Source organism: Wyeomyia smithii, chromosome 3, assembly GCF_029784165.1.
Source record: "Wyeomyia smithii strain HCP4-BCI-WySm-NY-G18 chromosome 3, ASM2978416v1, whole genome shotgun sequence".
Taxonomy (NCBI): domain Eukaryota; kingdom Metazoa; phylum Arthropoda; class Insecta; order Diptera; family Culicidae; genus Wyeomyia; species Wyeomyia smithii.
In genome coordinates, this window is record NC_073696.1 from 63324645 (window position 1) to 63351491 (window position 26847).

General features: G+C 37.1%; 1 protein-coding gene across 1 annotated transcript in view; it reads right to left on the reverse strand.

The window, feature by feature from the left end:
• Positions 1-23029, reverse strand: part of LOC129730306 (protein sax-3-like) — a 360003-nt gene extending 336974 nt beyond the window's left edge. Inside the window, exon 1 of the mRNA XM_055689524.1 lies at positions 21536-23029. Coding sequence (XP_055545499.1) covers positions 21536-21626 — 91 coding nt within the window. The 5' untranslated portion in view covers positions 21627-23029. The remainder of the gene's footprint in view (positions 1-21535) is intronic.
• Between the last annotated feature and the right edge of the window lie 3818 nt (positions 23030-26847).

Consider the following 26847-nt stretch of genomic DNA (forward strand, 5'->3'; position numbering starts at 1 on the left):
TTTGTATCAGCCTTATTGAAAAAGGTTTGAAAATTGGCGAATAAACTTAACCTTCAACTTCTTTTCACACAGGCGTGGTCGCGCAGGTCATGGAGCAGCAATGGCTTCTTTTTGGCTGCTTTTCCGCTTGTCTTCTGTACCATTTCAATGATGTGCTTGCTGATGGTTGAAAGGATACACAAAGTTAGTCCATATATCTACAAACAGTGTGTAGCGCAGTCCGTCCCCTTTTACGAATCCATTCATTCTACCACCTACGCTGCGCTGCCTAGTTGTTGCGTCTCTCTGGAAGTATTTACGACAGACACGCGATTTTTCATCATCACATCGCTACTGTGTTTGTTCATCGTCACAACACTATTCTATTCAATCGAATTCGCAGGTAGCAATGTCTGGTCGTGGCAAAAGATGCGAAGTCAAGGGAATCTTTTATCTCGTACTGAGCTTCAGTACCCGCTAGTTCGAATTCATCTTCTGCTGCGTAATAGGATTGAACCGAATATTAATCCTCTAGCGCCCAGTGCCGCCTTTCAACGGTCTTCAATTGAACCTCTGAAAAGCTTAAATCACGACTTCAAAAATGTTTAAAAAATTCATAATGATTTTTGCGAAGTCCGTCTGAAAATAAACTTGGCAACCAGAGGGTTAAAGCTGTTCTGCTCCCATAGAAAACGAGAAAGAAGGCATAATTGGATTAACTCCCAGTTTTTTTGTTCACAACATTGACACAGCACAATTGCTCCCAGTTTTGTTAAAAATAAAACCAACTGTCCTTTAATGAATGACCACATATATTCAATAAAAGTTGTAAAAATGAGTTTTTGCCTCTAAATCAAATTTAATATTTGACATGAAATGTCTTGATTTGATTACCTGTTTAGTCATTACTTCAATAATTTTGCAATATCGAGATATAAAGGTTTTTAGAAACTAATCTGGGTGCTCCGCGCCTTACTAACAAACAGTGCTGAAATCTTCTGGCACCCGTTCAAAATACAGATATAAATAGAAACCTTTGAAAGCTTCAATCAGCCTAGATGTATAAAGGCTGAAGAATATTGAAGAATGAGCATAGGACAAAACAACCGTCAAATATAAAGTGTTTTACTGCTATCACTAGCGGTACCGCTTACCGTGCAGCGCACATGTTGTTTAAACCAAGCGTTGCCCAATGTAGTAAATGATCAGTTCAACCACAATTTTCTAAGTACAAACAGTAGGGTACCAATGGAAATTGACTTTTCGGAATTCGTTCGGCGGTAGATCTCAAAAATTTCGTCTTCCCAAAAAAGTCCCTATTAAAAATTCCAGCTCAATTGGGCAGTAGCCTCTTTCCGGAAACCAGTTATTGTCACAAAATTTTATTCTCACACACAAAGTAATATCGATACAACCTTTTGATGCATAGTCAGAAGTAGTAATTTTTTTCAGCAATAAGTGCTGATACTAGACACCTTGTTTCCGTGGGGGAAACAAGAACGGCCGCATGGCAGTAAAATAAGTAGACAAACAAAAGAAGAACAACGATAATATTTTTAAAGCCAAGAGTTGAAGAGGTACAAAAGGATAGGATACTGAACCTAACTTATTGAAACCCCTCTCTGTGGTTTTAGTAAGTTAGGTTTAAGAAGAATTTATTTAATAAAATCAATTTAGCAACAGACTTGAACCCCGGGCAGTCGTTATTTTATCCCCACGTATTATAAGTCCCTGCCAAAGGTCTGAAAGATTAAAAAGCCTTTGTAATCGGACTTCCAAAATTAATGCCTTCACTTATTCAATGGGTAAAAAACACAAAATTGTCGATATCGAAAAAAAAATGATGTCAAATGTCTTAGAAATCCCTAAATCTGGCGTTGTTTCGAAGTTTTTTTGAATCGACTTCTCGAGAGTCAGAAAGCTCTGGAACTAGAAGACAGAGATTCGATTTTTTCAAAAACAGGTTTTTTTTTAATAAATAATTAATAAACAGTAATATAGATCCCTGATATTGAAAAAAAAAAAAAAAAAAAAAAAAAAGAAAAGGTCGAAGGCAGTGCGTCTTGAACTGTCCTACAGATCAGACGTTTTTTCGGTTGCTTGTGGACTGGTCTTTGACTGCCTATAGCTTCAAAGTTTGTGTTTTGTCAGTGTGTCTTTTAAAGATTACCTGAAAGTTATTTCCCATCAGTCTTTCTCAAGACTACCTACTTTTGAATTTAACATTTATAATAACTTTTTTCGTATCACCTGAAATGGCTGGACGAAAAAAGAAACCTCGCATCGCTGCGGGGAGGAAAAGAGAGGCATCTCTTTCTGACACATCGAGTGTCTGTAGTGACAATCCTTTTGATATTTTGCCTGAGCAAGAAGCTGGTGAAATGGAAGTTATTAATAACGAAACTATACAAAATATAAAATCTTTAAAAAAGGAGAAAGTTCCACCTATTGTGGTAACTATTTCTTCTGAATTTAATATATTCAAAAAGGAACTTTCAACGTTTGTTTCTGACGTTAAAGTTACCTATCAAATTGGCCGTAGAGGTGAATGCCGCTTATTAGCCGACTCAGTAAAGGGTCGTGATCGTCTTGTTCAGTATTTAACTGACAAGATGTACAAATTTTTTACATATGACACCAAGAACGCCAAGCCGTTCAAGGTTGTCTTGAAAGGTCTCACCAACGATCAAACCGTTGATGAGATCAAACTTACTTTAACAGAATTACTTGGCATAGCCGCTACCCAAGTAATTCTAATGAAACAAAAATCACGAGGCGAAAACAGTCAGAGAACTGGAATTTCCCTTGTTAATTATTTAATTCATTTTAACCGCAATGAGGTTAACAACTTAAAATTTTTTGAAAAAGCACATGCTTTGTATAATGTGCGTGTAAAGTGGGAAATTTATAGGAAGTATGGCGGAGGTGAAAAGCATATCACCCAATGCCGTACTTGCCAACGTTATGGCCATGGTTCCAAATTCTGTAACATGGACCAAAAATGTCTTAATTGTGGAGACTCTTCTCACAAAAAGGACACATGTCCTGTGAAAGAGAGTAAAAATTTTCGCTGTGCGAATTGTAACGGCAACCATATGTCAAATTTTTATCAATGCCCAGTCCGTTTAGCAATTGTTAAGGCAAGGCAAGGTAAACAAAATTCAATTTCTCAATTAAAACCAACTTCAAAACAAAATTCTCCAAGCGTACCAGTGACGCATAGTTTACCTACTCCTTTGCATACCCGTTTAACTTATGCACAGGTTACAGGTAGTTCGAACATTATACCGCCTAGTGTTGGTAGTTCGAAAATGACCGTTAATATGGGTAAGCAAAACAGGCTAGAAAATAATTGTACACCTATCACTCCAGCTAATATTGCTGCCGAAAATATTTTTTCTAATGTCAACTGCCTGGGGCCTATTACGGCAGGTAAACTTTCTTTTTTGCAACAGGCAATGTTCGATCTTATGAACGCCATGTTGCAGGCAAAATCAATGTTTGAAGCCATTCAAATAGGCACAAATTTTACTATTAAAATTGTTTCTAATTTAAAATTTAGCAATGATTTTAAATAAAACAATTAAAATATTAAATTGGAATGCTCGCTCATTGAAGGCCAATGAGAATGAGCTTTTTAACTTTTTAACAGTAAATAATGTGCATATTGCAATTATTACTGAAACATTTTTGAAACCTAACATAAAATTAAAATATGATCCCAATTACGTGGTTCATAGATATGATAGGATTCAGGGTTCCGGCGGTGGAGTTGAAATTGTTATTCATCGCCGAATCAAACATCGTGCTCTTCCCCATCTTGAGACGAAAGTTATTGAAACTTTGGGAATTGAAGTTCAAACTGAACTTGGCATTTTATTTATTGCCGCAGCATATTTACCATTTCAATGCACACGCGAGCTCAAAAATTATTTTAAAGGTGATTTACAAAAACTCACCAGAAATCGTTCGAAATTTTTCATAATCGGCGATTTTAACGCTAAACATCGTTCATGGAATAATTCTCAAAGTAATTCCAATGGCAAAATTTTATTCAACGATTGTTCTTCAGGATACTATTCTATTTTGTCTCCGAATAGTCCTACATGCTTTTCTTCTGTAAGAAACCCTTCAACAATTGATTTGGTGCTTACAGATCAAAGTCATGTATGTAGTGATTTGATCACACATGCTGACTTTGATTCTGATCATCTTCCAATAACTTTTTCTTTATCACATGAATCAGTTTTAAACCCTATGAGCTCTGTTTTTAATTATAACAAGGCTATATTGGGAAAGATACAAAACTCATATTGAGAGAAATTTCAATAATGAGCTTGATTTGCAAAACGAAGTGAATATTGATTCCGCTTTGGAAGCATTAAAATTCGCAATTGTTGATGCCAGGAATTATTCTGTTCCAAAGGCTCAAATGAAATTTGATTCACCAATAATTGACGAAAATCTTCAACTTCTAATTCGTTTGAAAAATGTCCGCAGACGTCAATATCAACGTTCTCGTGACCCTGTTTTTAAAATTATTTATAAAGATTTACAGAAAGAGATTAAACATAGATTTACTCTTCTGAGAAATCAAAATTTTGAGACTAAAGTTGAAAAATTGAAACCATATTCAAAACCATTTTGGAAGCTGTCGAAGATTCTTAAGTAACCTTCAAAGCCTATTCCAGTTTTAAAAGATGGTGAACGTTTTCTTGTATCCAATGAACAAAAGGCTCAAAGACTTGCTCAGCAGTTTGAGAGTGTTCATAACTCAAATTTGAATTTTGTGAGTCCAATTGAAAATGAAGTCACACGTCAATTTGATTTAATTTCTTCCCAGAATTTTTTACCTGCAGAAATAATTGAAACTAACTTGAATGAGATTAAATCAATTATTAAAAATTTCAAAAATATGAAAGCACCTGGTGACGATGGAATCTTTAATATACTAATCAAACATCTCCCTGAGAGCACAATGGAATTTTTAGTAAAAATTTTCAATTGCTGCTTCAAAATTGCATATTTTCCCAAATTATGGAAAAATGCAAAAATTACTCCCATTTTAAAACCGGATAAGAACCCAGCTGAAGTTTCAAGTTATCGACCAATCAGTTTGCTTTCTTCAATAAGTAAACTGTTTGAGAGAATTATTCTTAACAGAATGATGTCACACATCAACGAAAATTCAATTTTTGCAAATGAACAGTTTGGATTTCGCCATGGGCATTCCACAACTCATCAATTGCTCAGAGTTACTAATATGATACGAGCTAACAAATCTGAAGTTTATTCCACTGGAGCTGCTCTTTTAGACATAGAAAAAGCATTCGACAGTGTTTGGCATAAAGGTTTGATTGCGAAATTGCAAACTTTTAATTTTCCAATTTTCCTAATCAAAATTTTAAAAAATTATCTTACTGATCGAACTCTGCAGGTTGTCTATCAGAATTCAAAATCTGATAGATTTCCTGTCAGAGCAGGTGTACCTCAAGGTTCAGTCTTGGGTCCAGTCCTGTACAACATATTCACTTCAGATCTTCCTGATTTGCCTCCAGGATGCACAAAGTCATTGTTCTGCGATGACACAAGCATTTCCGTAAAAGGAAAAAGTCTTCGTGTCATATGCAGTCGATTGCAGAAAAGTTTAGATATTTTTTCTTCCTACTTGCAAAAGTGGAAAATCTCTCCCAATGCTTCTAAAACTCAAATGATAATTTTTCCGCATAAGCCTAGGGCTTCTTTCCTCAAGCCAAACAATAATCACGTTGTCAAGATGAATGGGGTTATTTTAAGTTGGTCCGACAAGGTTAAGTACTTGGGACTAATTTATGATAAAAAACTTATTTTCAAAGAGCACATTGAGAGTATACAAGCCAAGTGCATCAAATATACGAGATGTTTATATCCTCTCATTAACAGGAATTCTAAACTTTGTTTAAAGAACAAACTTTTGATTTACAAACAAATTTTTAGACCAGCAATGCTTTATGCTGTACCGATCTGGTCAAGTTGCTGTTCAACAAGGAAGAAAACGCTTCAAAGGATTCAGAATAAAATTCTGAAAATGATTTTGAAGCGTCCTCCTTGGTTTGGTACACTCGAATTACATAGACTTACTGGTGTTGAACCATTAGAAGCTATGTCAAATAAAATTATTAACAATTTTCGACAAAAATCGTTGCAATCCTCAATTGCTACGATAAGCTCTCTTTATAGCCAATAAGTTAGCAATTAAGTTAGTTGTAAGTTTACTTCCCCTTTTCTGACAAGTAGGTTTAAATCCCTACGAATGATAAGTCCTAATTGCGAAAGCAAACAAATCCTAACAATTAAAATTACAAATTTCTAACAGTGTTGAGAAGTCACCATTTGTGATTGGACACACATACTCATTATTTACTAATATTTATCATAAATACTTAAGCTACTAACAAATCCCCCCTTAAAAAAAAAAAAAAAAAAAAAAAAAGGTCGAAGGCTCTCGGGGGACTTTAAATCCTAAGCCCTCTTCCCTTTTCTCTCTTTCCCTCTCTCTCTCTCTCTTGGCTACACTACTGTCGCAAAACAATTATTTTTAACCAGAATCTTTCAGATAGATTTTTTCTGTTTGCTCAGTTCTGTTCAAAATGGCGTTGAAACAAGAAGCATTGCGCAAGCGCATTGTACAGTACTAACTAAACTGTACAAAAATCTCAACAAAAATTTGACGGTTAACTATTTTAAATAAATCTACCGATTTCGACTGTGCATAATTTTCTGCGAATCTCAACACAGACGATTCTATGGGATAATTAATTACTTGGTGTACACAAATAACTGTAGAGCAACAATCTGCAAATAGTTGGTTGGTAGAATCGAAAGATTCATTCAAAAAGTTGAGAAGGCCGAAGACGTATCTTTCTCCGATATTCGTTGACTTTTTTGGTTTAAAATAAATCATTATGAGAAATAAATCAGTTTATCTTTGCGTAAATTTACCTTTCCTCGACAGCAGTAGAAAAAAAAAATCCAAAATTTCATTTGTCCCTAGTTATGTCGAACATCATATATCCGGGCCAACGAAAAGGAAGGATAAAAATGAAACTATGATGAGCGGAAAAAAGCTTCCTATCAGGATCTTCTTCAAGGAGGAACCTGAAAGTAGAATCAACGTGGGGTGAGCGTCCAATTCTCCATGGAAAATATATGTAAGATTTTGACATCGTTTCTATCTCCATGACAATGGAAATAGCCAACGATCCAGCTCCAGTAACAGCTATCGAAAAGGCTCTAGATGACAATGTTGTATGATTAACTTTTCACTTAAGCTTTTCATCGTGTTAAAAAGAGTAACTTCCTTCATCCAGGGTAAATTGAGACAGCCGGTATGAATAAAAATTTTATTAAAACATAAAATTTAAATGGCCAGAGTAGCTTTTTTTACACATTCGTGAAAAATTAGGCTAATATGTAGTAATCGAAAATAGGAAATAATATTTTCCACGTTTTCGGACACCAAATACCATCAAAATCATAAAAAAATTTGATACAAACTGTGCTAAACTCAAATTCGAAGAAATGAGAACTGATGAATTTTTTTAGTTGAGATGAGACTTGAATTATGCAAGCTAATTTATCTGGATATTACTCATCTCATTTTAATAAACTATAAACATTGACGTTTTGTATTAGCGAGTTCGTTTTAATTCTAAAGTTTGGTTTTTGGAATTTATACTCAAAGTCGAAAAGTTTTTAATTGCTCAGATCAAAACTCTACTTACAAAAGTTTGATTATGTAGGTATGGCACGTTTCTATCTCTCACACTGAGAAGTCATTCCAACTTCCACTGAGGGTGTTGAAACAATAGCCAGCTATAAATAATAGTCTCTACTGAGTAAATGTACGAAGTGCGAGAATTGGATAAGCGATACAAAACTCGATTCTAGAACTACGTCTTTAACGTTCTGCGGTGGTGTAACGGGAACACATCTGACCGGAGATTGGAAGTTGTGGGTTCGAGTCCCACCTGCTGAACTATATTTTTCGTAGTTTCTACAATCATATTTTCAGTTAGTTTAATTTTCTATCTTCATTACTACATTTACTCCTTAAATTGAAATTATGTAGGTATGAACATAAATGAGAATCGTGTATTACATTTTATAATATCACTCACATCATCATACCGATCTGTACGTACTTTTCGTTTCGTAAAGGGTGGTTTGTATGAATAATTTTTCAAGAGACTCGACTAATGTACGCAACTTAACTACTTCCTTGTCATATCAAAAAAATATTCGAATCACATACATAAAGATATTGATACCTGGAATTCCATTTTTAAAGTTGTTGAAAAGTTGGTTAAAACTAACGAAAAAAACTGGCCAGTAAATTCGCGTTTTAAAAGAGTTTCAGAATTAAACCGTTATCTTCAACCCAACGAATGCCAACAAGTAACGATGCAGCCATGACTCCATAGTTAAAAATTTTAACCCCCACACAGCGAGCACGTGAATCATAAATTGTACGAATCCGGCCCTCGGCAAACATCCATTAATCCTTACGCAAACCCTTTAGTCGCCCCTTATGAAAAATTCATTCTTTTAAGTGGTACAAAACGGTTCAAACTGTACCCAGCATCCAGCTGACTCGCAGGTGCCGGGTCTAATTTACACTAGAACTGTGCTGCCGCAGTGGTGCGGACGGGCAGGGCGCCTAACATAAACGAACAATTCTGGAACACTGCCACGTGTGCCATCCACCAGCAGCAGTGGGAAGCGACTCCAAAAGTGTTCGTTTGTTTTCACCATAGCAAAATCGGTCCCACGAATGTCCTCTCCTCGTTGCAATGGTCAGCCGGTCAACAAAAGGCCACACACACGCACACACTCCAGCACATAAATAGCCCATGTTTACACATTACTTTTGTTTGACTCTAATTTAACTAACCTTTCCGTTCGCCTCCTTCCACTAACGTACCTTGCTCCCTTCTCAAAAGTTAGCTGCGGGTCGGAAAATATTTGCTCTCAATGCTAGTGTCCAGTCCCATTTCAGGTTCGGACGATTAGAGTAAAGCCGACTATTTGGAGGAAAAATAGAAACGGAACCCACCACAGCCAACCCTATCCGTAAACCCTACTCCACCCGTTGGCAGTGTTGTCGCCCATACAATGCGTAATGAATAAGCACCCGGACCCGGAAACATAAAGTCCATCACATAAACAGTCATAACGACACGATGGAGGTAACAGCGCTGGGTAGTAGCGGAAGTATTGTCCCTAGCGTACGCGTTCCAAGTGGAAGGGAATTCGACAAACCGGCAACACGACCGGTCAGAATTTGACGAGTGCCAGTTTACCACCCCTCTTGCTGTTACTTTACTACACACAAAACCGCACGAGTTCCGTGATGAAGATTATTGTGACCGACAAACAAAACTGTTGTTCGGCTGTTGATGTTGGTTGGTACTAATCAAGCGCTGGTTTGGGAGGGGTGTAGGTGTATGACACCGAGTTGGGAGAAGAAAATTCACTCAATTAGGGTAACAGGGATATTTTGGCCCACCCGGTAACATTTTACGCATTTTATCTGATAAATTCAATGAATATTAGAAAACTATGCATGCAACATTGAATAACACACCTTAGAATCATACTACACTATAATTTTCGGCGAAAAACTGGCTCTAGGTAGTGTTATTTGGGAATTAGTTCATACATTTGCAAAGTCATGGCTGCGTCAACCCAATGTCAAGAGGAAGTGGTAATATACAAGTCAACGTCCGGAAGCTATTGTAACAAATATGTATGCTTTTGAAACAATTCGTTTTTGTGAAAACACCAATAAAATGTCATATAATAGTTTGTATACTCTAATATGTTGGAAAAAGTTGAAAAAGTGGTTAAACGCATGGCCGAAATATGTTTGCCTCTTTCTGAAGCAAACATATTTTCGTCATGCCAAGTTTTGACATCTCCCTTGATTACCGTTCGGCCGTTGCACGTGAACAAAGAAGCAGCTTGTGACAAATTACAGGTAATTACTTCTTAATTTATCACATTTAACAATATGAACTTGGATGAGAATGCCTGTCAAACCGCTATAAGCCAAATCATTTTATTTTTAGATGCCTGAAATTTACAAAAATTCACAGCAGATGGATGTTCACCTCAAACCCACTATTTTTGCTTTAAAAATACCGATGATGATTCTAAACATAATTAGTCCGAACTATTTCCATATACGTCTGTAGATATAAAGGTGGGCCAAAGTAAAAATTTGGTGGACCAAAATATGTTTTTAGTACTTCGTAGAAATTTTGATATTTCTAGGATATTTTTCAATATATTGCATTGTTGAACGGTGTATATTAAAATAGACACTTAGCTTTTAACAATGGTATTATAGAGTAGGTATTTATGTTGAAAAATTGTATTTGTTTTTAATGAACAGTGCGAACACTTCCCAAAGCTGGCCAAAATACCCCCGTTACCCTAATGCCAGCGCGCGTACATATACATTCTGGAGGAATTTGGGAATCCTTTCGTCGTCCTCTGCATGGTGGTGTGCTGCCAACCATCGCATCGATGTTTTCGAGGGATCGAACGAGCTCTCAATTGGGCAGGGAATTGTGCCTGTCGTTGGCGAGAAGTGTTGGTGACATAATTACGGTATTGATGACGTTTCGTTTTGGGAGCCGGGCTCGGACGGGGGATGTTTTTGACGTGAACAGTCGTTGTGCGATTCGTTGATGAACATGGGAAATGCGTACTTGGGAAGTGCGCTAAGCCACAAACAATTCTGGCATACAACAGCGAAGTTTTTGAATGCCAAATTCGAAGTTTGTGCAAAAATTTCTTTTTACTTGATAACTTAGGGCGAAAGAGATTTTTGGAGAGGTGAAAGATTGAGATACATAAATTTAGGGAGCTTTTGAAAGCAATACAAAGTTAAGAAAAACTTGAAACAACATCAGCTAACGATGCTTTTAAGCACATTCAGCTATAATTAAAATAGTTACACATTTTCTTTACCACTCTGTGATCGGTGGCTTGTAGTTACAGTAATAGTAAATTCGAAAATTTATATTATGTTCATTTTAAATACAGGAGTAGGATAAAATGGTCGGTGTAGAATGTTTGCCTTTATCATTGTTACCAGCAACTGGTGTAAATCGTATGAAACAGAAAGCTGGGCAAACGTAAATAATAATGCAATGGGAAACCTCATTTATTTCGTGAGTAATTCATAGACAGTGAGACCGGCGTCGACGAAGATCAGCAATTCAAATGAAAACTTTTGGTTATCAAAAACATTTTTTTTAAGATTGATTTAAAGATGAATAAAATGGTTCTTTAAACCATCCGTATCCCGACGTTAAATCGGTTAAGGTTTTAGGCACCACTTACTTATTTATTGCACAAGTTGATTTTTATTTCTGGTTTCGGTATAAATAATAACAAAATGAAAATAGCAAGAAATTTGATAGATATATTCCAATCATTAGTAATTAAACAGTTTAGATGAACCGATTGATATTAGAATTGTCTAATATTTGCGTTTTGACATCTTTTTTTGATTTAAAATTAGAATGATGCTCTTCATTCTGTTTTAAAATAATTTGCCAGACATTAAAACACACTTTTTATCAGTCTAAGTTTTTTAAGCTGGTTTCGAAATTTAAGCGTATTTTTTTGTGGCGTAGTCACCCACCATGTACCGTGTCTTTCTCATGTGGTCTGTCGTTTTTTTGAAGTAGAATACTTCTCTCAGTAAGTTCGGCTACATAGGGATGTGAAATGAAAATCTAAAACCAAAAAAAAAGTGAAAAATATGTCCAATTTCAAATGCTAATAAATCGGTTAGTATTCGATGGATTTCCTCCGTTCTTGCAGTAATAGATTGGACAATCTTCTAAGATTCTTCCCAAATGCAGATGAATGTAATTTTATTATTTCAACTATTGTACTATTGAAAATAGTCAAGCCTTGTCAAAACGAAAAATTCGGCCTCTGATTGGCCGTTATATGATTGCTTCCCAAGCACGGTCGACAGAATCATATACCTTGCCATTTGAAATGTGCAATTTAGCCTATATAAGAGCCTGTTTCACCAGAAGCCGCTCATTATAATTCTAGACTGCGAGAACAGCAGTCCTCCCTTAGCAGCAGCAGTAGCAGTGCAGTGGATACAGCAGCGCGTCGATAGCAGGGCCAGCTGATGCAGGGCAGAGGATACCTATGACAGCGAATAGCGACCACAGCTGTGGCAACGGATATCACCATCGATAGCAGCAGGGCCAGCAGATGTAGTGGGGCATTTTAGTGAAATGCTGTCTCTTAACGGCGTGCACACTAGTAAATGCATCCAATGAAAAAAACGTTCTGGAAAGCTGGCGTTCAGTGTTCATTTTCCCCCAAGAAATACTTTATTCGCACTGCCAGTGATAATGCAAAGATGTGATCGGCATTTTATCAGACATTGAATAAAACAACAAATTGTCCTTTTCAGGATTAAATAAAAACCTAATTGAAGGGTTGATATTTTCTCTAATATCAATTTACTCTTTCAAGAAATTTGGAACAGATATATATTTGGCTTGATGTTGAAGCGCAAAATTCGACTAATCTGATTCTGATGCAGGGCAGCGGATACCAATGGCAACGGAAGCGTCCGCTGCTGTGGCAACGGGGATAGCGCAGCGGTTGCAGTTGATCTCAACATCAATATTAGCAGGGCCAGCTGATGCAGTGGGGCGTTTTAATGAAATGCTGTCTCTGGCGAAATTTGGAGCAGCACGTTCTGGATACCTGGCGAAATTTGGATCGTCAGTTGAATTCAATACTGGCACAACTCAAAATTCATAGTTTCGAGAAAAACGATTTTGAAAATTTGCGTCAAAAATTTCTTTTTTCATTTTCGTGGAAAATGTCAATTTTACTTCCTATTTTTATTGAACTTGTTTGGGTCTATCATGTGCATGTAATGAGTAAGTTATAAGAATTGTAACCTGATTTTTCTGTCTTTTTAGGGATATTTTAGATTTGTGCAATAAAGGCTCATCTACTGATATTTCTGAAAACATTGTGAATTTTGAAACGGGTCTTTGGGAGATTAAACTTTATAGTATTTGGCATCGTTTGCCATCAATAACTCAAAACTGCAAAATTTTGAGTTGTGCCAGTATTGAATTCAACTGACGATATATATTTGGCTTTATCTCCGTGTCTCAGAACGTACTGAATTATCTTTTCCTTCAGTCATGAGCACAACATCCGGAAAACTTTAATTATCAGCATAAAAAATAAATTTTCGCATAATCAAACTTCAAAAATGGTCAAGTTCAAATCATGACAAGCAACTTACTATATTATTGAAAATGGTCAATCCTTGTTGAAGCGCAAAATTCGATTGATCTGATTGGTCGTTAATATGATTGCTTTCCAAGCACAGTCGACAGAAAAATAGACCTTGCAATTTAAATGTGCTGTTTGTCTGTATAAGAGTAAGCATGGGAAATATCGACTGAAATGGCTATCGATAGTTATCAATGATTTCCTACCACTATCGATAACTATCGATAGCTTTTTCATCCCTATATAAGAGCCTGTTTCAGTCGAAGCCGCTCATAATAGTTCTAGACAGCGACAACATCAGTCCTCCCTTAGCAACAGCAGTAGCATTGCAGTGGATACCAGGCGGATAGCGGCCACAGCTGTGGCATAGCAATGGATAGCGCCCTAGTTACAGTGAATCTCAACATCGATAGCGGCTGGGCCAGCTGATGCAGGGACAGCGGATACCAATAGCAGCGTATAGCGGCCAAAACATTGGCATGGCTACTGATAGCGTAGCAGTTGCAGCGGGTATCACACTCGATAGCAGCTGATGCAGTGAGGCACTTTAGTGAAATGCAGTCTCTGTGCGATAGTGGGCGCTAGATTATGCATTCAATGAAAAGTTGACTCAATTTCGACAACACATTAGCCGCCTAGTTTTGAGTGTTGAATCAGCTTTTCACTGTTTATTCTATCACAAGGAATACTTTATTCGCACCGTCAGTGATAACGCCAAGATGTGATCAGTATCCTAATCGATATTGAACAATAAATGAAAAAATTACTGATACGGAAGCAGCCGGGTTATCTTTCTTGTAAAAGTATTCTACTTCATCCTTGCGGTCGAGACTTTGCACACAACCCTCCTGTTATTTTATCTCTAGAGTACACGCCTCATGTCAATGACCTTTTCAGATTTGGCTCACACTTTGGGGAACAGTTTTTGATAAAAGTGACATATTTCGTCAAAAATCTCAATTTTCTTTTAACTATGACTCCAAATACATAGGTCTAGGAATAAACTGATGGAGAAAATTAGTCAAGGAATCTAAAAACTACATTAATTTTGGGCGACAATGATATGTCTTTTCAGTATTCGAAAACTTAAATTGCATTTTTCTGTATATGAGTATAATTTCATTCCAAAATCAATATAATTAGAAAATTTCACACGAAATAAACTTATCACTCCGAGGTATCATTGACGAAACTCGAGTTACAGCATTTTTAGGCAATAAAGTCGAATTTTCTCTGGTTTTAAGCAATCTGCTTCTCTAATTTTTATATCTCCGGATATGTCGAAAATTGAAGGACATTTTGGAAATTGCGTTGGTCGAAAAATTCAAAAAATATATCAATTTTGAGTGACAGTGTTGCCAGATAAATAATTTTTGCTTTTGAAAAATTAAAATACGATAAGTATATTCTGATTTGACATTTGACAATTTCGTCGTAGCAAAACACGTGATACAGCATTTTTTTAAAGTAAAATCGAATTTAATCTGATATGTTCATAATTCTCTTTTTTGATGCTGGACATTCAAGATGATACGAAAATTCTTATCAAGTATGCTAGTGACTCGTAGTAACCGAAGCTCATGCGGTGGAATATATTTAGTAGCATCGATAAATATCTCAGCACACATTGTGATGTGCGAAAAATTAATCATGGATAACAATTTCGGTGAGTCAATTTTGCCATTTAAAATCTTAACAACGAACAATGACTGCGGTATCTTACGGCGACGCACAAGTCCCAACAAATGACAGTAATACGGATACGGAAGGTTAACCGGATCACGCCAGGGTAAGTCCCTTGAGGTCAAACGGACAAATCTTCTCTGCACACTGTCTACTGTCAAATCCAAGACAGCAGATGCGGGGTCCAAACCACGCTTGCATTTTCCGTTATGCGACCAAATAGCAATATAACGCTTTTAAGAAACGCGAATCTTTGAAATCACGTCCATTTTTTGCGATGAAAGTTGAGCGATCGTATAAAATGTAATCACTACGCATTTTATTTATTTATTTATTTATTTCATCCAACACTATGGTTTACATGAAATGTGGGTGATGGGGAAAAGCCAACAATTAGGCATAAAAACCCTATATCTTTTAACATAAATATATAAACTAAGATCTTACACAGAACAAATATTAATAACAATAAAAAGTGACATGTTTTTAGTTCTAAGCAGAAAGTCATGTATCATAGTCAAGCTTGTAAAATAAAAAGAGATCATTTTAAGATTACTTGGAACGGTACTTTCGATGAACATCCGTTTTCAAATCGTCTCTTGAAGCAGCTTCCGCCGGAACAATTCAGCTCTTTCTCCAAATTCGCATAGATGAAAATATTCATTAAAAATCGCACTCATCGAGTGTAGCGGTGAGTTTAGGAGATAATCCGTTGTGACTAATGGGCGACGGAGGAAGCCGGCTCTGGATCTCAGACGCCTGGATTGCGCACTGACGTTAAGCTGTTCCAAAAGTGAGCTGCAATCAGTCTCAGTCGAAAGCAGTTTGGCAGCAAAAACAGCTTTCGAGACTTTTCGTCTTTTCTCCAACGTGGTAATCCCCAGCAATTAACAACGAGCTGCATATGGAGGCAGGTCGAACGGGTTGAGCCACCTTAGATTTCTGAGGGCGTACCAGACGAACTTCCGTTGAATGCTTTCAATTTTTCGTATCCAAGTTGCGTGATACGAAGACCAAATGACGGAAGACTCCAAGTGAGACCGTACAAACGCAAAATAGAGTGGTCAAAGGCATAGCGGGTCATCGAACTCCTGGGCGATTTTAAATAAAAAGCCGAGCTGTCGGTTAGCTTTGTCAATCACAAATTGCTGATACTGTCGAAAAGTTAGATCTGAAGCTAGATAAACACCAAGATCTCTTACGATTTCAACACGCTCCAACAAGTGTCCAGCGATCGTGTAGTTATGATAGTAGGCTTCGCGGTTAACTTTGTGGTGAAGTAAGATGGTCACACACTTTTCGACACTAAGGGTCATTCGATTTACAATACACCACGTAGCAAAGCTCCAGACGAGACTGTAGAGTGTCGCAATCAGCCAAACTTTTTACTTCGGCAAACATTTTAAAGTCATCAGCATTCACAAGCTTGTTACTTCCTGTGAATAGCCTGATATTTTGCTGTCGTAAGTTGCACGTTTCACGCACAAAGATATAATATTGAAAAACCTTGGCTTTTGATCGATTAAATCTAAGTTTCTACTTCTGTGCTCATCAACGCCTTTTTTTGAATGCTTCTGTGCTTTATGATCAATTTTGAATCTTCCAGTGTGCACTCAGAATATTCAATCTCTGATATCAGCATTTCAGGCCTAATAAACTTTTGGTATTATGCTGTGCAAAAGCCTGATTAAAAGCAGTTTAAAACTTTTGTAGAGCGAATAATGATATTTGGCACCATCTCGTTAACCCGTACAGGTATACATGGTCTGCGGACTAGGTTGTAGTTAATTTGAACCTCAATGGCGCAAAAATCATAATCACTACGGCAATACTATTCCTTCTAATTGCGTACGGTAAATGATATAAAGCAACTGCCGTTGGCGGTTGTATGCAGCGGGTTTTTCCTTTTCTTACAATTTATAGACATAAGATGTCCGAAAAATACTGATAGATGATTTTCGAGAACAATAAATCAAGGAATCCAGAAAAAATATAAGTTTTGACCGGATGTTTGCCAGATAAATTATTTTTGTATTTGAAAACTAAATTTACATTTTTCGGCAAATGCAGCCATTTTTATTTTAAATTCGATAATTTCATCGTGTTCCTTGGAAAATTTTACGTAAGAAGCAACTATCTTCCCGAGGTAATATGAGCCAATCTCGAGATATAACATTTTTACGAAAATAGTTATAAACTTCGTAATTATTTTATTTTATAATTTATAGACGTAAGACACCTGAAAAATAGTTATAGGTGAATTTTGAAGAAAATAAACCAAGGAATCCAGAAAAAATATTATTTTTGTATTTTAAAATTAAATTTGCATTTTTCGGCCAATGCAGCTTATTTTATTTTGAATTTGACGGTTTCATCGTATTTCTCGGAAAATTTTACGTACGAAGCACTTACCACCCCGTGGTAATATGAGCCAATCTCGAGATATAACCTTTTTACGAAAAATTCATTACTAAATTCAAAACTATTTTCGTAAAAATGTTATATCTCGAGATTGGCTCATATTACCACGAGGTGATGAATGTTTCTTACGTAAAATTTTCCAAGAAATACGATGCATTCTTCAAATTTAAAATAAAATTAGCTGCATTTGCCGAAAAATGCAAATTTAGTTTTAAAATACAAAAATAATCTATCTGGCACCAAAAAAATAATCTATCTGGACCAAAAATAATATTTTTTCTGGATTTCTTGGTTTATTTCCTTCAAAATTCACCTATCGCTATTTTTCGGGTGTCTTACGTCTATAAATTGTAAAAAAATTAATTACGAAGTTTACAACTTTTTCCGTAAAAATGGTATATCTCAAGATTGGCTCATATTACCTCGGGATGATAGTTGTTTCTTATGTGAAATTTTCCAAGGAACATGATGAAATTATCAAATTTGAAATAAAAATGGCTGCATTTGCCGAAAAATGTTAATTTAGTTTACAAATTTAAAAATAATTTATCTGGCAACACTTTTGATCAAAACTTATATTTTTTCTGGATTCCTTGGTTTATTTTCTTCAAAAATCATCTATCAGTATTTTTCGGACATCTTACGTCTATGAATTATAAGAAAAAGAAAAAAGAGATTTTGAACAAAAAATGCGTGACATTGCAATAAACAGGGACCCCCCACAGAGCGGGGGGTATTCCAATCGACACCAAAATTGGGATTTTTCCAAAGTGACAGTAAATGAATAATTCTCCCAACTTTGAGCGAAATCTGTGATGATCGTGTCCAAGTTTGTGCTTTTTCGTGGTCACTTCGTATGGAATGACCCATATACATTAGGGTGGGACAAAAAATAAATGTTAGGTCCCATGCACTTTTCGTGTTTCTTATGAGTCCCACAACAACTGTGTGAATTTTCAGATCGATCGGTGGAACGTTATTTTTGCGCCCGATTTTCAAAATTCCCATACGATTTTATAAGGGAAAATCGACTATTTCAAAACTTATTCTCTAGAGATGTCCGGTTGGCTCTTAAAAATATATCAATACATGATATTTGTAAGAAATTTTTCTGGGAAAAACTCTTCTGAAGACCGTAAGGCGCTACGATGCTTGTAGAAAAAGTTATCTACACCAAACTGATTGAATGTCTGACGAACGTCTCACAATTAAGTTTTTCCAGCAACACTGCTATAGCATGCTGCTGTTGCATATTCAACGCATGCATACATGTTGCATATTCAACGCAATGCGAAAATCGCATGCCTTTTGGTTATTCATTAAAATTTTTAATACCAAAAAAATTTTGGTTATTCATCAAAATTTTTAATACAATAAACACGAGAGATATGTTCTTTGAAAAAAAAACGCGTAATTAAAAAATGCGCGTAATAAAAGCCGCAGTAATTGAACAAGCTGCGTAGAATAAACCCACAAGAAACAAATTCAGAGAAAAACCCGAGACATTCTACGACCAGTGTTTAAAATTGTCCTCTTTTACGGTCATAGGTTTTTTTTTACTAAGTCTTTTACCTAGACGTTTTTGGTTCACAACGTTAATTCGTAAATTCACCTGAAGGTTTTTGAATAAATGCAGTAACGCGTAAAAATGTGGTAATTCGAAAATCCGCCCTAAAACGGTGTTAACCCATAGAAACCAGGGATGGATTTTTTTTGAAAATGGTTGTTCTCAGCACTGCCCCAGCCGATTTGGGAAAACTTGAAATATTATTCTATTCCCCTTGTTCTAAGTTTTGATAAAGGTGCCACCTCTCTGGACCCCTTCCCGTTTTCATGAGACTCAAATATGTCTGTGTTTTTTTTTCTAATTTTTCAAACAGATTGAGCAAACACAGGAAATTTTCATAAGTATCAATGGCTTCATGTATCAAATCATGTCAGGTAGATGAAATATGACAATGCAGAGAACGACCATTTTCAGAAAAAAAGTTCCGTCTCGGGTTTTTGAGAGGTAATTTGAAAATTCGCCTAAAAACCGCGTTAGTTCAAAAATCCGCGTAAAAACATCGTAAAATTCCGCGAAAAAAAACGCTCAAAAAATTTGACTATACAATAGTGAGTCGTTTACTGCTCGAGAATCTAATGCAATGTAAGTTACGGATGAGATAGTAATCGATAGTAATTCTAATTTCAGTTAAAGAATTTTTTTTTAAATAAATATCAATAACAAAAATTAATTGAAATTGTAGCCATTTTCTGAATACTGGAAACCCATCTGCAAAATAGAAGCAAGCTGCTTAAAATACGTTAGGGGGGATTGAAATAGTCTCTCTCGATTGGAAACTTTTATTGATAATTGTGAAAGTGAGGTGAATCAGTTTCATAACCTGAAAATAAGTGTTGACAAAGAAAGAGATATTACAAATTCCCATACTTATAGTATTTTGTCTGAATGCACAGGAGGCCAAATTGGTTCCGTACCATAATTGAGTTGTCAATTTCTGTATTGAGTTCCAACTTTCAATCCATGCGAGAAATCTAATGTGCGTAATCATCGAGAAATGGTCATTATTGAATACGAAGGTTTGGATACCATTAGAGTTGACAGCAAATCGGAATTTTTCAGAATTGTTTGTCAATTTTTGGATACAATTGAGTCTGATCTGGAAATTGAGCAACCTGCTTAAGAATAGGAATGGTCTTTCAAATTGCTGCGATATTTTTAATCTTTTTCAAACGGCCTGGCATGATTTTTTTTTAACTTTAGATCGGCTTTCGCAATGAAACCTGCACGGACTTTGAGAGCTCTTTCCGATTCTCATTCATACTGGAAAACAAATTCAAATTCTTCTGACGTTCCTGCACCAACATTCCAGTTACACCACAAAAATGACGAATTGATAACTTTTCTATTTTCGTCTTTAAACTTCGTTTGTAGTTTACGGGTTAGGGCGTCATACGAATGATCAAAGCTAAACAAGTATAAAGGAAACTTTTATTTGTTTCTTCAAGAAAGTTGAAACTTTTTGCATTTCGTCAGTAGTATAAAATGCGGAGTTGACGATTGACCGGAGATTAGAAAATGAGTTCGAGTCCCACCTGCTGGACTATATTTTTCGTAAATTTCAAATTAACTATTTCCCCAGTTAGTACATTTTTAAATCCACAACTTCACATTTACTGCTTGAAATAGCAATAAAAATATCTTGGCTTGCACTATAGTCATTGAACATGAGAAATATACCTATAATTATCATAGTTATTAATAATATGTCTTTATTGTATAAATTTGTTTTTATTCAGTAAGTAGTAGATATTACTGCCTGTTTTTTTTTTTTGTCTTTTTGACACGCGCAAAAGTTCAATGATCCTGAACATAGGTTTTTAAAATTTATCACACAACCTGTGTCGATCGAATGATCATATTTTACCAAGTTTTGCTCAATAAAAACTTCGACAATAGCAAAATTTAATTTATCGTGCTTAGGTAATTGGCGAAAAATCTCGACGAATTGTTAAATTCCATGCATTATGCTTTTAATGTTTGTGTGAAAAAAAAACGAATAAATCTGGGTGCATGCAATAATTATTAAGGATCAACATTTGGCGTGCCCAAATAGTTTCGTATTATTTGTAATACTTCTTTTTGTGTCAAACTTAAAATAACACTACAAATTGGTTTTATTCGGTGGTAGTAAAATGACGATAGGAAAGTAAATTTCATCGATGGTCTGGAGAGAAAAAGTGCTTATTCAGTACATTTTTTGTTAGATTTTATATTTTTGTTTTGAGCCTAATGTTTTACTCAATCACTCCAAGATTTTTTGTTTTTAGAAAGAATTAAAAAGGAGTTGATTGTTGCTTGTATTTTTAGGAAAACAACATCTTAATCGCTTTACTTTAAGCCTTCTTAACTTATCTTCCTCCTTAACCTTAAAGCTTTTCAAATCACGGAGAATCGATTATTCAGTTTCTGGTGAATTAAAGTTTCTTTTACCGTTCCAAATGCCCGCTATCATATCGATTATGGCAACCGTTAGTTACGATAAAATTAATATTATAACCTAATATTCACTTCGCAATCGGTCGATATTTCCAACAGAAATTAATTTACCTTCAGCATTATGCAGCACCAGGAGCAGCTGGAAAATAGCCACCAGAGCTAACGTTCTTGCGCCGGAACCAACCCCCGAGAGCTTATCCATATTTAACAGGCCGAAACGTCTACTCTCGAGAATTTCGTCGAATTGGTTTTTGTTCACAATGTGAGCTACCTCTCTGCTTCTTACAAATTTTTTGCTTCTTCTTGCTTTTTATATACCCTACAGGCTGCCAACAGACTGAAAACAGCGAACGTACATTTTCCCGTCTACCGACACCTTTTCGGGAAAAAAATTCACGTCCGTCACGCACATTTCCACTAACGAGAAACAGAAGTATCAGCCACACAGCCGGCAGGAAGAAAAGAAGCACCAAATTTGATGATAATCACTACGTAATTCTCAAACCCACTCCCCGGACGAGGCTCGCATCTTTTGTTTTGCTTCCACGCCACACTCGCAGCAAACAAGCGCGCGCTCTATTCAACAGTGTAATATCATTAATTTTCCTCTCTTCACACCAGCAGGATCACGTTTTTCCTCGGCAGTTTTTCTTGGCTAAAGCGCGCCCTTACCAGCGCTATTTAGCATACCATTTGAAAGGACGGCTTTTCCGGAGTGTTTTTTTTTTATCTTTTATTTTCTTTTTTCTCTACCAGTCGGTTTGTTGGCTGCCGCAAATCACATTCAATTAATCAAATTTTCACAGTTTCCACACTCAATCATCTTTTCATATTAATAACTTTTCCGCTCGTTTCCCTACAGACGAACGTCACAAAGCGCACTGATTCTTCCCAATCTTCTGTTGGGCTTCGCTGCGGGCTCTGCTCACTTTATGGTTTTCATTTTTCACGTTGTGCTATTGTTACCGTTTCCTTGATTCCGTTCCGCGCAGTTTCTATTCTATTCCTTCAGATAGTGACCTTCGATTTTTCTCTTCTACTTGCCATTCCACAGAAATAAAGGACGCGTAAACAACACTCAGGATTCGTCAACACATTTTACCCCCACAATTCTAGCGCAGTGTTTATCGAAGGGTGACATTCTGTTGGCTTAGGGTTAATGATTTTTATTTCTCGCACCTACTGGGTAGACCGTCATTCGTTCAACGTCCCCGTTTGTAACCTTCTTTCTGGCATACCAAACGACCGCAATATGGTTTAACGTTCACTTGAACGTTTTGTTTTTCCTTTCTAACCGATCTTCTTCGAATCTTATCGCAAACACATTGACACTCACAAAGATCGATTGAGGCTTTGTGCTACAAACGCCAAATCGCAGCTCCAAAATTCCGCAAGCACCCTCACAGGTAAGGCGACCCCATAAATCACTTTTCGCCTGACACCTGCACAAAATCGACTAGAGATATCTGCTATCTTCAGTGGAAAGCCTCCAAAAACATGCAGACACCGTTAAATACACTTTCCCGGAGGAACGCAGCTTGTTCCTAAACGAAACGCTCGGCTCGACTGTCTAACTGACACTAGCTTGTGAATCTGGGGGAAAATTGCTCCAACCGAGTCAACCCCGAAGCCAACAGCCAGCTGTCGTGAGTCGTGAGAAACATTCATCTAAAGGTATTTTGCGTCCTGTAGGCATCAAGCTACAAACCTAGCAGAACAGGGATATTTATCCCGTGCACCGAAGTAGCGGAAAAAAATCAACAACATCAGCCGAAACATATCCGGCTCGGGTACGATTCTGCGCAGTTCAAGCGGACTGCACGCGGTGGACCCCCCGCTCGGGTGCGAAGGATTCACGAGATGTTCGGCCGACAGCGATAGCAGGATCCTTTGCCCACCGATACACCCCCAACTTCATGGACTGATTACTCGAATGGCCCAGGTGATGGTACCGGCGGCGGCCGACTCCGGCGACTAGCAGATCCCTGATAAAATGGGATACACAGAGCGCGGCGGTTTATTTTTATGTCCTTTCAAGGGAGATGGTATTTTGCCGGCAGAAGAGCACTTCCGTCGGGATGAGACGAGGCGCAGGAACTGGAGCTAAGTGTCCACGCTGGGCCAGTGTTGCCATGTTGGGTTGATATAGTTTACGCAAAATGATGTTATAAAATGCCAAAAGTAGTGTAGTAACAACTGAAATATATATGTAAAAATTACAAAATCACATATCGAAACTAAGAACAATGAACCCAAAATATAAAACTCAAACCCAAAATTTGAAAAAAAATAATTCCAGACAAAAATAAATTAGAATCAAAAATATGAACATCGTTTTTATCATTATTTTTTCTGACAGCTTCATAATTTATTATTGATTCTGAATTAGATAAGCATTTAGGTCTACGGATTTTGATCAATACATACATTTTGGATAATACAATACAGTACATAGGGACAATTCATAACGGATTATATACTATCGAGTATCGATTATAGATAAAAGATTATGAATTATAAATGGTAGCTTATGGCTTGCGAATTGCAGATGAAGTATTTTATGTATTGAACTTCAAAAGAATGTCTGGAATTGATTACTGTTTTCTGGATAGCATTCTTATTTCGAACAAACATACTGGATGGTATTCGGCCATAATTGGCTATTTTCCAGAAACCGGAAGTCACCATCTTGAAATTCAAAATGGTGCCTGGAGTTGTTGAGCATCCTTTTGATTTCGAAAATACCCATATTATGTGGTACACAGTTGATTACTTTGATTACCGAGAACCACCATTTTAAACTTCAAAACGGTTTTTAAATTTCGGTTTCTGGGCAGCATTCTGGTTCCGGAAATATCTATATTGGCTAGTATTCGACCCTTTCACCAACTTGAACTTTATTCGTCTGGCGATGATTTCCGGCCTCTGGGTATTATCTCAGTTACAAAAATACCCATATTAGAAGGTATTTAATATTGTTTTTAGTTCCGGTTGGTCGAAATCTGCGTTCAAATCAATTCACAATGCTCTGTATTCTGGTAGACGCTTAGTTGAAAATCCGTTGAAAACTAACTGTGTTATTAGCATTCAAAAATGAACAATTTTCGTGACGCATTCGATGTTTTTTTTTTTTTTTTTAACGTAGAAAACGTGTTACGGCAACATATACAGGGGATCAACTTCAATACACTTCCAGTTTCAAAAACCGAAAACATCGAGAGCATCACGAAAATTGTCCACTTTCAAACGTTTTAAACTTAGTCAGTTTCCAACCGATTTCCGTCATTTTTGCAGCAATCGATTGGAAAATCGTCTAAGCACTAAGGTCGACAAAATATACCTAGTCAACTGGGAATGCGCGCTTGGTGTTATATGCATAAATCATTACATGACTGTACCAGTACCAGTACGGACGTTGGGTGCTGATCGTGGCGAAGAAAGAAAAACCGGGTTTCAATTTCTGGCTAATCGTACTGGTGCGTTGATACTTGAGCACCCGTATCTAGGAGTTGTTATGGAGTTTTCAGTAGCTGCAGAATTACTAGAAATGGCAGGCAATTCTACTGAAGAAAATGAGAGAACTAGAATCATCGGCGAATGGTTATCCGGAATGACGATGATTAAACAAACTTGCCAGTGTTGTTACTGTTGTGAAATACAATAGCTACTTTTGGTGTTCTACAATTATACAATTAAAGTAATTAAAATTTTTCATCTTGTGTAACAAACGTAAAACTGCAAATTTCAGAATTTGCAAGGCAAAAAAAATTCAACATTTTCTCAAGAACGTGTTGGTGGCCTTGACAAGGGCCGGCTGTAATTTTTACTTGTTCTTGTGCTGGATGGCAGCAGATAACATAAATGCAGTATTTACGCTACTTTGTCTCAAAACAATCGGTTATAATTTGACATCACAACAATATCAAACACGCAACAATCTGCTTCCATCCGACACGAGAACGGGTACATTGTCTCCTTTCAAGCCGCAACACTATACGATACATGTTATATTGTTGCGTTTGCGAGATCTTTGAACAATCGTTTTACGAAACTGGGAGAAACTGTTGGAACTTCAAATAAAGACGGGGCTATTCAGAAGATAGCTCTGCAACAGAATAAATTGAGATTTAATTTTCGCCCATTAGTGTTCCTTCATACGAAACAAATCTTTTACGTACGTGGGGAAATGAGAAAGCGTAACAAAAAGGCGTTACCCTTTTGAGTGCGTTAGATCGGACATCACACGCGATCTGACCATGACGCATGATTGAATGAAAATTGCAATTGCAGTAATCGGTCTTTTTCAAGGCTGCTACATTAGGCCCAAGTTCAGGAGCTGCCGACTAAAAAACGGCCTCCTACAACCTGACTGTGCCGATAGCGACGTGCATGGCGAGTATGCCATCGCAACGTCACTGGAAAGACCGTCCAACTGATAATGACCAACAGTCTGCGAATCAAGTAGCGGCACAAAGCTTCCTGCTGAACTTCAAGTACGGCAAAGCACGCATGCGGCAGGTTGGCAGAAAGTCTTCGAACACAGGAGCGAAAGGCTCTGTTCCAAGCGGGAAAGTACGTTCGGAGACTTCCTCAGGGAGTGTATCGCCACCACTTGCACGTTGCAATCCAGCGACAGCAAAAAAAAGTTCCGCTGAAAAATCGAAAGTGGAGTAAGCGTGAGCGTCTGAGCAGTCGCGGTCCTCAGAGCCTCAATTCGTCAAAACGTGGAAGTCGCACTTCTGTCGCCTGCCGTTTGCTGCAACAGGAGCCTGTTGCTGATAGTGCGTAGACAACCCGACCCAGCGACACAGCTGATGGCAACCGTCCACCAATCGGAACTCCACAAGATCCGAGGAAAGACGCGTCGTCCACTTAAAGTGAGGTGAGTACCTGCTTGAATACCTAACGTCTAACAACGTTAACGTATGCAATATGAGTAACGAACCAACTTTTAGTAATGCTATTAGACAAGAGGTCCTAAATCTCACTCTATGTAGCGCCTCGATAACGGAGAAAGTCGAAAGCTATATATATCAAATTTGACATCGAGGCTACTCCTCTCAGAAAAGAACACTTTAGTATTTCTAAGAAAACCAATTGGAACTTTTTCAAGGAACATCTGGTTAGCTCAAGGACATCCTGCCAAATAAATATTCGAACTGCAGTCGAACTGGATATCGCAGCAAGTGACCTACAGCATAGGATCACAGAAGCTTTCAATTCAAACTGTCCGTTAACAAAACGGACAGTCTGCCGTGATGTATCCTGGTGGAACGAAACTCTTAGTAACCTTCGTCGGGAAGTTAGACGCTTGTTCAACAGGGCCAAAACACGACCAACTGTACGCAAAAGTTGGACTGTGCGTAACCATATCAATATTGCGTCTTTCTAGAGCATCTTTTGTACTGTTTCGAAACCAGTAC